General features: G+C 46.7%; 1 protein-coding gene across 2 annotated transcripts in view; it reads left to right on the top strand.

Annotated features, from left to right (window-relative positions):
• Window positions 1-11,567, top strand: part of LOC128123000 (uncharacterized) — a 34,633-nt gene extending 23,066 nt beyond the window's left edge. The window contains exons 2-4 of one of the 2 annotated variants that reach the window (XR_008222552.1): window positions 9,100-9,265; window positions 9,431-9,560; window positions 10,981-11,567. Coding sequence is in view for 1 of the 2 variants with exons in the window: in XM_052758910.1 (XP_052614870.1) it covers window positions 9,100-9,265; window positions 9,431-9,538 (274 nt within the window). In the remaining variant the exon portion in view is untranslated. Of the gene's footprint in view, window positions 1-9,099; window positions 9,266-9,430; window positions 9,561-10,980 lie in introns of those variants that run through there. The other variant, XM_052758910.1, reaches the window with a different exon arrangement.
• Window positions 11,568-12,469: the final 902 nt, after the last annotated feature.

The following is a 12,469-nucleotide window of genomic DNA, read 5'->3' as shown; positions in this document are numbered from 1 at the left end:
TGCTTTATCTCATTGAGAACCCAGAGGCTGTTCTCTTTGCAGAAAAGAGCTAAGAATGGACTGGCCTCCATCTCACAGTGGTTCAGGTTGCCTGGCTGGTGGCATATTTTCCCCAGCGCCTGTCCTGACAACACCAGCTGTATCTGTCTAAGTGATCTTCCCCCTCTAGTCCCTCATGTCTTTGAAGATACTGGTCCTTTGTATAAAATACCCTTCACGACAACTTGAAGAGATCTAGAATTTCCCTGGCAACACAAATCTGAGTGTGTCTGTGAGAATGCTTCCAGAAAACTTGAACTGAACAGGGGAGATTGAGCTCAAAGTGGGCAGGACCATCCCATGGGCCAGGCTCCTGGACCGAATACAAAGGAGAAATCGCGCTGAGTATCAGCCCATCTCTTTGGTTTCGGACCACAGACACAGCGTGGCCAGCTGCTCACTGCTGCGGCCATTTCCTCTCCAGCACACAGTCTGTTCCCTCAGACTGTAAATCAGCATAAACCCTTCCTTCCTTCACATACTTTTCTCCTGTATTTTGTCACAACAATGAGAACATTACTGGACACACGGGGCATTTGAATTCCTGGGCTTCTCCCACAAGGCCTTGTTTGACTTGGGCAGAGTAAACACTGGAAAACATTAGTTTCCTCACATTTTTCGTCCTGCCCTCTGATGGCCATGCCTTCCTGGATATCTGCTTTGTCTGACGTGAGTCGGACACCCATCTGTGTAGCAGAATCTCTGGGAGCACTCCTCCTGCGTGCTGTTAAATTTGGTCAGAGTGAATGGGCACATCTTTATTACATTTGCTTGTTTTCCACAATGGTGTCACGACCAGGCATCAGTTGCCAACCCCAGCCTGGGTTTTAGGGGGAACATGAGCTTGCTTTGGACCCATGGCCTCCACATGGGCCCCCATCATCAGCTTCAGAGAGTGATCTGGGGCCCACTTTTTGACTGGACTGCCCGAGTTCCAGACCTTGGTTCTGTTGCTCACTAGGCAGATGACCATGGGTAAGACAGTGAAGGGCTGAGGCTCTTTGCAGTGAGGAGACACTGTGATACCGTCTTCCCTCACTGGGTTTCTGTGGAGTTAAGTGAGATGACTTTCCCGGTATTAATCCTCGTGTGGCATTTGTAACCAACAGTGTTGTCAAGCAAGGGTCTCCACTCCGGCTGTAACAGGGACCTGGCATCTTCAGAAGATGTTTTCATGCCTGTAATGAAATACACGAGAGCAGGTATTTATAGAGCAAAGAGGTTCACCGAGCTCACAGTTTTGAGGGTTCGAGAACACGGCCTGGAGCTGAGGAAAATGGCTGGGTGAGTAAAGAGCTTGCTGCATGTCTTACTTAGGGTTTCTATTGCTGCAGCGAAACACCATGACCAAACAGCAAGTTGGGGAGGAAAGGATTTATTTAGAATACACTTCCATATTACCATCCATCACTGAAGGAAGTCAGGACAGGAACCCAAACAGCAGGACCCTGGAGGCAGGAGCTGATGCAGAGGCCATGGAGAAGTGCTGCTTACTGGCTTGTTCCCCATGGCTTGCTCAGCCTGCTTTCTTATAGAACCCAGGACCACCAGCCCAAGAATAGCACCATCTACAGAGGTCTGGAGTCTTCCCAATCAATCACAATTAAGAAAATGCTCTATAGACTGGCCTGTAGACCAATCTTATGGTGGCGATTTCTCAATCCAAGTTTCCTCCCTTCAGATGACTCTAGTTTGTGTCAAGTTGACATAAAAACACTGTATGAGCATGAGTTTAGAGACCCAGAGCCCAGGTAAGAAGGCCACTGCAGTAATCCCAGAGTGTCTGCAATCCCAGTGTGCCCCTACTGGGAGGTGGGAAGTTATTGTTCGAATCTTAGATGGTCTCTTAATAAAAAACCCAGAGCCAGATATGAGGGTGAAAGCTGAAAGATCAGAGAAGCAGAACAGCCAGCCACTAGTTCTTATCTCTATGAAATCCTCAGTCTAAAGAGAGTGAGTTCCTGTTTCCTCACACCTTATATACCGTTCTCTGCCCAGACATCACTTCCTGGAATTAAAGGCATGTGTGCTTCCCAGTATTGGGATTAAAGGTGTGTGCCACCACACCTGGCCCTATTCCCAGTGTGGCCTTGAACTCACAGAGATCTAGATGGATCTCTGCCTCCCAAGTGATAGGATTAAGGGTGTGTGTCGCCACTGTCTGGCCTCTATGTCTAATCTAGTGGCTGACTCTGTCCTCTGATCCTCAGGTAAGTTAATCAGGGTACACAGTTTATCACCACAGGAGGTGGAGGCCAAAGGACAGGCAGAAGCTTGAAGGCCAGCTAGCCTGCCAAACAACAGGAGCAGCAAGGGAGATGCACTTCAAACAAGGCAGAAGTTGGGGACCCACATCCAAGGTTGTCCTCTGAGCATGCAGGGGAGTATCAGCTCAGCTCTAGGTCATCCTTACGGTGGATGGTGCCACCATGGCAGGAGGGAGTGTGGCAGTGACAGTTCACATGGCATTACAGCAGGAAGTTAGAACAAGACTTTCTATAACAAGTCACTCATTACAAGAACTAACTCGGAGTCTCTTGAGATCTACCTTAATACTTTCTAAGTATCCCCAACAACCAAAAGACCTCTGACCATGCCCCCACCTCCTAAAGGTCCCACCACTTCCCAACATCACTATGCAGAGGACCAAATTCCTAACACATGGTCTCCATCCTGCCAGAGCAGTCCTGTGCTGGACATTGGATAGTCTGGTGAGGATCCTTCCTGGAGAGATACATGACCTACCTGGCAAGGTGTGCATTCTGGGAGATTCTCACCTGGCCCCTCAGTTGGTATTTCATAGCTTGGGAAATCTGCTGTTCTTCCTAGGGCTAAATCTGGACGACCACCTGTTTTGTTAAAATTTATCAGAACAGGCTACATTTAGGTGTTGTCCGTGGCTGCCTGAGCAACATAATGCCAAAGAAACTGAAGAGCTTGAAAGGCCTAAAATATTTTTCCTCTGTCCCTTTAAAGAGAAGTTTTCTGTTCTCCACGGTTAGATGAAAGATTCAATATCTCATTTGGCTGAGCTAACAGAAACCTGAGCATCGTCTGCCTCCTTGCTGTCCTTCAGTCCTGACACTGGTAGATTGCCCAGACCAGATTACGCTGCCTCATCCATTGTACTTCATACATGTGACCCGCAAATGCCACTATCGTAGTCCAATGCCTGCTAGGTGTCCCCACAGGAGAGCCACACAAAGTCAATCCTCCAAGTGGATAAAGCTCCACTCTGCACACAGGCGGGTGCGAAGCAAATGTACCTCACACTACTGTTATATGAATCGTTGGGGCCCACTACACCTGTTGACTGCATCTGTTGATTATATTGTCTCCTTGACTCCAATTTCCCCCTGGCCAAAAATCCCTCCAATGGAGCTAGAGTGACCTACAAGTCACACCCCTCTCCTGCTCAGACACCTCTTAGTCTCCCTTGAGAGCTCAGCCACCTCACTTCTGAGCACTGGCATACAGGTGGAGGGTCACGAGAGCGAGCCATCCTTGCTCAGTCATCTTTTGGGGACTGACTTTGCTCCTTATTGACCCATTCTGCTCTTTCTATCCATCTGCCAGAGTCCTCGTCACCCTTCAAGTACCTCCATCAGCCTCTCCCCCCCGGGGAAGTACTGTGTACCCAGACATGGCCATTCCCTTTGGCAGTTCACAAAACCGACCTGCAGCCAACCGGTATAGCCGATCTTGGCTACACCTGGGAAGATGAACTGGGTGGGGAGACACGGGGATGTCTCGTCGTACAGGACAGGTGTGATGCAGTCCAGAACAAGAGCACAGGCGGAGTCAGGCATGTGGCCTGAAGTCTGCCTCTCTTCCTGGGAGGCAGCCGAGCCAGCACTGTACAGCCAATGCTGCAGTAGCTCTCGTTTTCCTTAGCAATGATGTTGGGCGAGTGATCTGCTCTCTCCGACTCCTCATCTGTAAAATCGAGGTTTGACTGAACTCTCCTCAAAACTTGTCATGAGGAGCCAACGATGACTACAGCTTGGGCATCGCTGGTCCAAATATCTAAACTTGGAAATGTCGCCAGCTGAAAACCTCCAGTGGAGAATCCCACATCCTGAAACTTGGTTCCATACACAAAGTTGTTTTAAACATTGTGTAAAATGGCCTACAGGCTACAGGTCTATAGTGTACAAGGAATAAATCTGGTGTTGGACTTAAGACCCATTCCTAGGTTATGTATGTATGTATGTATGTATGTATGTATGTATGTATGTATGTATGTATGTCTATCCATCCGTTCCAGTAATCCAAACTCAGAAATATTTGTTTCTCAGCAGTTCAGTAAAGTATCACTTAAGATGAACTCATGCTAATGCATACATATTAGTGTCACATGAATGTTCATATATGTGTGTGGTATGTATCTTAGAATGCTGTCTCAGGAATTCCTTTTTCCTTCCTTCCTTCCTTTCTTCCTTCCTTCCTCCCTTCCTTCCTTCCTTCCTTCCTTCCTTCCTTCCTTCCTCCCTTCCTTCCTTTCTTTTTCTTTCTTTTTTCAGCTTAAGGGGGGAGTTACTTCAGACCGAGGGGATAAAGTTAATAGGGGTAAGGTATGGCAGCAGGAGGCAGAAGCTGCTGGCCGAATTGCTTCAGAATTGAGCATCTTAAACTATGGCTCGACCCCATATGGGATCACGATTTAATGGCAGTAGGGTGTCACACAAATATGGCTACAGTAAAAGGTTTCAGGATAGACAATGACCAAAATGTGATATGTTAACTAAACATGTAACAAAACCAGGTGTTTGTGGCAGCACTCGCCGCAAGGCACGTGACACAGCCACTTGGTTTCGCTGCTCTGCAGCCTTGGCTCTGAACTCACAGCCCGTGTACTCTGCACGGCACATGCCTCACACCACCAAGCACCAGCAAGCACAGGCCGAAACCCCTGGGCTCAGACTATCAAATGTTATGAGGGATAGTGTTTTTTAACACAGTTGTCTGCTCTGATGGAAACACGTTGTTTACTTATGGAGAGCAAAGACTGCATATTTCCCTGCATCACTCCTCTACATGTGAGTATCATGTTAGCATACCTCTTGACTGGATTGTGTCAGTGTTCAAGTTTTAAAAAAATTTTCTATTTGAGTTACTGACTAGAGTTTTATAAAAGCTTGTTCAATATATTTTGGCTTGAGATGAGGACAAAATTCCCAAAATTTTTGGACATGGCCTTAAACATATTTTTTTTTGCCATTTTGTGCTTCATATTTATGCAAAGTGCCATTCTCAGCACCAACGATTATGAAACCAAAATATCAATTAACTCTTCATCCTGTGGCATCTTTTCACCCAAGATTTGATTCTTTGTGTAACAAGAAGCGAGTGCATCTGTCTCATCAGGATGCAAATTTAACATTGTCTTTAATAAGCACAAAAATTATATGTATAGAAGAATCATTTTAAATAAATTCCTTTTTGACTTGTTATCAGGAAATATTTGATTTGTGTATCTACACTGCTTACCTGTTTGCTCACATTGTGTGAAAATTTCTTGGGCATGAAAGGGTTGTAAGTGGAGATTTTAAGAAGCCCTGTCTCAGGAGATGTTTGGGAGAGATAGTGGAGAGTGTGTATGCATGCACACATTCTTGCATGCGTGTGTGTGTGTGTGTGTGTGTGTGTGTGTGTGTGTGTGTGTGTGTGCTACTGCAGTTCATGATAAACACTTTCTGAAAGCCTGTAGTCTGGCTAGAATTCATTCTGACATTTATTAAGCAGTCCTTTGAATATAATGGGAGTTTTTGGTTTCAAACCTTAGTTTCTCTTTCCTCTACTAGACAGGGAGCCCATGGAGGGCAGCAGATGTGTCCCATTTATTCCGGCATGCCCAGCACTCAGCAGCATGCTTTGTGGGCAGCTCTGGAACAAATGGACCAGAGTTCTAAATCCAGGCTCCTCTGATCTCCTCATCCCTGCTTGCTTAAGTGTAGATGTGATTTGAGAAACAGTCTTCCGATATCTAATCTCCCTCATGAGATTCTGTGACTCCATCTCGATGTCAGGGAGGGGGAGGTGGCATGAGGGACCCTCAAGTGGGAAATGGAATGTCCAAACTGACTCTGGAGAGTGAAAACTCCAGCTGACCTACAAGAGTTCTGTAATGAGCAAAAACCAATTTAAATGCAAATTGCCTATGGTGTGGTTAGGGAAAGGCTTCTAGCTGCAGACAAAGGCTGGGAAAACATACCTGGGACCACTTCACTGTTGGACGAGAAGGCTGCTTGATCCACTTAGGATTACCGTCCAAACTAATAACGAAGAGTCACATGCATTACTGGCAGCGTTCCATGGTGTCACATGGTGCTGACTAAGACGTGGGTGTCCCTAAGGGTACCAGTCTCCAGCCACTAGCCAGTGCCATTTACCGAGTCCCTAGCAGGTGTCAGGTGTCAGGCCGAGAACAAAGGGCAAATCCATGTACAGTGAACCGTCCTTAGAAGTTCAAAGCCTGGGGACAGGTTGGTGTTGAAGTCAATTCTGGCCACGATACTAAGATTTCATTAACTATTATGTGTCATGCCCAGGATGAGGAGCTGTATGCCTGTGTGTGTCTGTATATATATGTAGTTGTGAGGCAGGACCTGCTATTTCTCAGGTTTTATAGTGAAGGAAAGTTAGGTTTGGTGAGCATGAGAGAAGGTTGTGTGTGGTTTCTCTCCTGATGTTGCTTGGGCTAAGCACCTACCCCTCACTCTGCTGCGTGGTCTTGGGGTTTCTTTCTTTCCAGCTCCTCTCATTAATTCTTTGAGAATTCCATATAGTGTATTTTTGATCATATTTACCCCACTCCTCTCTCCTAACTCCTCTCAGATCTGCTCCCTCCTCCATATCCCCAAACTTTGTGTCCTTTTTTAAATTATTATTATTAGCCCATCAATTCTATTGTGTGCTGCCCATCTACTTCCAAGTGTGAGGCCATCAGCTGGAGCATGGTTCACCTACCAGGGGCCACACCCTTAAGGAAAACCATCTCTCCCTCTTCCAGCAGCCATTAGCTATTCAGAGCTCCTCCTGGTTGGGGCTCATGAACCACCCCCGACTCCGTGCTTGAAGGTTGTTCCAACCTCCTGTAGGGGACCTCCATGGCCATCAGTTCACTGGTACAGTGGTCCAGTTGTATGCAGACACTGTTTCACTGTGGTCCTCCCAGACCTCTGCCTCTTAACGTCTTTCCATCCCATTACTGAGATGTTTTGCTGTTGTCTCAGCCGTTGCACATGAATTTATTGATATTTTAATTATTGTCTGTGGACCCCCACAGACAGTGCCCTGCCGGCCACTCAGGCTGAGGCCTGGCAGGGCTTCTGGTCCATGGCCCCTGACTCTGTAACAGCTATGATATGCAGATTTAAATTAAATCTCTATTATTCTATTTATCAATAAAACTTGGGAGTCCAAGTTTGGGGTGAAAACCTGTCAGCTCAGAGAGACTGAGTAGCAACTAGCTGACTTGGCTTTTTGGCTGGAGACACTGCCAAGAGACAGGGCTCTTCCCTAGTCCCAAAACCAAAAAGGAAGTTCAAACTCTCGTTTCCTAGAGTTCCCCACCCTTTCCTTTCCGTGTGTCTTCTCTGTCCAAGTTGCTGGCTTCTCTATGGCCAATTCTGGTCAGCTAGATGCTGGCTCTGCCCCCTGATTCAAGCTTTAACTTTATTGGCAAGTGTTGGGAGTGTCAGAGGGCAATCAGAATATCCCACAACAGTCCCCAAGCCTTGGGGAGGGAGACTGTAACACAGATATCCCATTTGTGGCTGATCACCCTTCAGTGGCTTATTTTCCTCACTCTGATCCCGTGTGTGTTTCTGTGTTAACCACTGTCCACTGAACAAAAACACTTCTCTGATAAGGTCTGATCTATAAGTAGTCTTAGGATTTCTGATGATACTGTCACTCTAGCCTGACTTAGGGACTGGCATGAGACCCAAGCTTGTGCACCAAACTCTCTCTTCCTGTAATAAAAACAACAGGCAGGAGCCCAGTGTAGTAGCACACACCTGTAAACCCAGCATTTGGGAGGTGGAGGCAAGAGATTCAAAAGCTAGGGGTCATCCTCCTGACACAGTCTAAGTAGAGACTAGCCTGGGCTATCCAGACCCTGTTTTAAAAATCTTCAACCAAACCCACAAAGAAACTTGAGAAGAGAAACCCAAGGGCACTGAATGGCTGCAGCCAGCTTTTGTAATGGAAACAGAATGGAACTCACTGGTCCTGGCATTAACCATTTCCAACTCCCTAAGAAACCAATGTTTCTCTCTCTGTCAAGACCTGGCTTTTCAGCTTTTCCTTCTAATGTCCTTTCAATAGACCTTTATCTAATCCATCAGAGAATGCTTCTGGTGCTTGAAATGCCAATTAAAATACAAACAGTGCCATGTGAATGGGTGTTAGAGACTGTAGGCCTCCAGTTCACCGCACTCATCACTTTGTGTTGGACAAGCTGCGTCCTTCTTGATCGAGGCCCTTCTCCCAGGGTTGGCGTCTTTTCTGAGCACACTGCAGTTAGATTAATGATATTAGTTACTTTTCTCACTGCTGAATGCCTGACAGAATGGTGTGTCAGAGGAAAGGCTCATTATGGCACATGGCTTAGAGGATGCAGTCTATCATGGCAGGGAAGGCATGGTGGCATTGGGGGCATCACTGGCGTAGGGAGGGATGGAGACTGGTTCTCAGATGTCTTTCTCCTTTTCTCCCTTTCATTGAGTCCAGCACTGTGGCCCATGAAATGGTCCTGCCCTCATTCAGAGTAGGTCTTCCCTCCTCCAGGGTGCTTCAAACCCTTACGTAGATGTAATAGCATCCCTGTGCACATCCCCACATACGATGGAGATAATGTTACACTGTCTGTGGTTTTAGGGAGCAATGTCAGGAAAGAAAGAGTCTGCATTTTTAGTACAAATGCAATTTCTGTTGAACATTTTCAGTCAGACGTTGGTTAAGCCGGCAGACGCAGAGCCCACTAATCCAGAGGGCAGGCTGCTCATTTCATTGTGGAAACATTTGTCTAATGCCATCTTCTTCCATGATGTGCAGGAACCATGAAGATGAACATATGGAATCTACCAGTAAGCCTCCCAGTGATGCCAGTTTGCTGAGGCTGAAGCTGAGAAAATCACAGACAAATCGGGACAGTGGCCACTTGGTTAATGTGCAGCATATAGGAAGATTCAAACACCATTCACTTGGCCACTCTCAAAATGTATGTATGTATGTATGTATGGATGGATGGATGGATAGATGGATGGATGGATGGATGGATGGATGGATGGATGGGTGGATGGATGGATGAATGGATGGCTATATGGATGATGTGTGTATGAATACGGCAAACTGAAAACATGTCTTTACACCTCCTATGTGCCAGGTAGCCCACTGGGCAGAAACAGAGAATTCAAGGGAAGAAGTCCTACATCCTGGGTGCCATAGCATTGCTGCTCCGAACAAATTGCAGGGGCTCGGGGAAGGCAGCTGAGAAACCTGGGTGCAGTGCACAGGTGAGGCATATCCCCATCCATTTAGGAGAAGGGAATGGGGGGCAGCACTCCCCAAAGACTCTCTGATGACAGATGCATCTGTAGGAGAAATCTGCAGAGGCTGCAGAAGAGGGGACGGAGCCCAGCCTGGTGAATCAGTCAATTGTTTCTTCCTCAATTCTCTGCCAGAGGACAGGGTTAGCAATTTCCTTTCCCATCTCAAGTGAGGCCATCTGCTCTGTTCAGCAGGCAGAAAATCTACCTCCAGAAAAGTATGCATTTCTTTGTGGCTATGGGATGAACCCCACCATTTCACTCCTTGTGAGGATCAATGACCCAGTCCATCCCTTGGGGCTTTCCTTTGGGGAATTTTAACCATGCTTCCAACAGAGTGTGGTGGCACCTACAAGTATCTCAGGAAGTAGAAGCTTGAGTACTGAGGCCAGCCTGGACTACAGAGTAAGTTCAAGGCCAGGCTTACATAGTGAGATCAAGGCTAGCCTCAGTACATAGTGAGACCTTGTCTCAAAACAAGGGTGGAGGATATAGCTCCATAGTAGTGTCTACCCAGCACTTGCAAGGCTCTAGGTTCCACCTACAGCACTGGAAAATCAAAAAGCAACCCCACTACAAACAGATCACCCTACTGTTTATGTCCCCCCAAATTATTGCACTGAAGCCCAACTCCTAAGGTGATGTTATTAGGAGAAGGAAGGAGATTGATTCATGATGTGGAACCTCAGGAATGGGATTGATGTCTTTATGAAAGAGACCCAGGGTGCTTCCTAAAGACTTGACCCTTGTGAGGACCTTGCCAAAAACAGGCATCTATGGAGCCAGGTGTGGTGGTGCACACTTTTAATCCTAATACTTGGGAGGCAGAGGCAAGCAGATCTCTGTGAGTTCAAGGTCAGCCTGGTCTACATGGAGAGTTAGAGGCAGCTAAGACCACACAGTGAGACCTTGTCTCAAAAAATTTTTTTAAGGAAAGACAGAAAAATGTGCCCATGAACATCAAAAGTGAGTCCTTTTGACACCAAGCCTGCCCACACGTTGAACTTGGAGAAATCAGCTCCTGTTGCTAAAGCATGGATTCACCCACTCTCTGGTTCTCTGCCACAGCAGCCTGAAGGGGCCTAGGCAGTGGCAAACACATCTTCGGATGAAACCTCACAGACTTTCAGGGCCTGGAGCTCCTCAGGGAAGAATGTTTCTTAACTGAGCTCTCCCACTTCAAAGCAGGGAACTGGTCTTCCTGAAGTGATGTAAAAAGTGGAAAGCAGGGGGTTGGCGATCTTCTCCTTAGTTCTTTTCAATAAAGAACTAGATTGTACTAAGAGAAGTTTCTAGAAAGTGAGAAGACAGGGAAGTTAAAAACACTGGATTTTTTGGTTTGACAGCCTCTTTTGTTTATATTTTCTTCCATTTCTCATTTATCAAGAAGAAAATCTTTCTTTGGTTCTGACATGCTTTTAACATTTTTGAAAAACACGGCACCTCTCCAAATTTCACTCTTAAATGGAAATCAAACAGGCCCAGGCCCTAAGCCCAGAGCCTTTGATGGGCAGCCCTATTTCTCCATAATTTAATAGCATTGTTTTAATTTCATGGCATTTCTTTTTATGGGCAGCTTTTATCTACAGTAGGTGGTACTGGCTTTCTATTCACAGTGGTGAGTAACTTTCCCACTTGGAGAAATGTATTTTAAGTTTTTGATGCGAGGCGAGCCAAAGACAGATAATAAAGCATACAGCATATGGTCTACAGCTATGGCAAAACCGTCTATGGCTTTCAACAACTGAGGCTGGAAAATAGGATGGGAGGTCAGAGGCCAGCGGCCCAAGCACCGCTCACCAGGCAGATGCCAAGGCTGAAACGGAAAAGATGGCTTAGTGGATGAATCAGAGACTGACTCTGGAAAAGGCCAGGGGACCCGTCCCATGACCGTGAGCAGACAGAAACCTCCTGACATGATAGAGAACAGGCCTAGTGTTGAACTTAGCAAAAGGCCCTGCTCCTGGGTCCAGATGTCTTTCTTCTAAATAAAATGCTGTCCAGTGCATTTGTGTGTTTCCTGTGTGCAATTACTACAGCTGCGGTGGTGGTGGTGGTGGTGGCGGTGGTGGTGGTGGCGGCGGCGGCGGCGGCGGCACTGAGGTGAGAGGCTGGCCAGTGGTGGCAGCTGTTGCTCATTGAGTGTCTGGGCTGGGTTCATCACTTACTGCTGTGCACTTCTCTCTGAACCCTTACAACAGCCTACTCAGTCTCAGCAGCCCTGTCCCATTCCATTGTCTCAGGTTTGGTATTTTCATATATTGGTGAGACATCTTGGGGATGAGACCCAAGTCCAAAGATGAAATTCCCAAATGTTCATTCCCATACACTTTGTGCACACAGCCTGTGGTGGCTAGTGTTAATCACCAACTTCGCAGAACCCGGAATCACCTGAGAGATGGGTTCCAAAGGATGCCTGGGCAGTTATCTTGACGGCACTGATTGAAGAGGGAAGACCTGCCCACTACAGGCGGCCCCGTTCCCTGGGATCCTGGACTGCGTAAGTGGAGGAAGAGAGCTAAGCCGCTGCCTGCTTTCACTGCTCTCTGCTTCTTGACTGTGGATGTCATGTGACCAGCAGCTCAAGCTCCTGCTGCCTTGACTTCCCCGCCATGGTGGACTGTACCTTGAACTGTGAGCCAAAGCAAACCTTTCTCCCTTAAGTTGCTTTTTGTCAGAATGTTTTATCAAAACAACAGGAACAGAAGAAGACATAACTTTTTCAGGATAATTCTACACAAGTACTTAAAAACACTACTGTGCATAAAACTAAGCATGTGTAAACTTCATTATCAGAGGTCAGGCATGGGATTTTCCATTTGTGGCATCATGATAATTCTCAAAAACCTTTAGATTTTGGAGTATTTCAACCTGAA

Source organism: Peromyscus californicus, unplaced genomic scaffold, assembly GCF_007827085.1.
Source record: "Peromyscus californicus insignis strain IS unplaced genomic scaffold, ASM782708v3 Scaffold_3__1_contigs__length_106647218, whole genome shotgun sequence".
NCBI lineage: Eukaryota > Metazoa > Chordata > Mammalia > Rodentia > Cricetidae > Peromyscus > Peromyscus californicus.
This window is presented reverse-complemented; position numbering and strand designations above follow the sequence as displayed.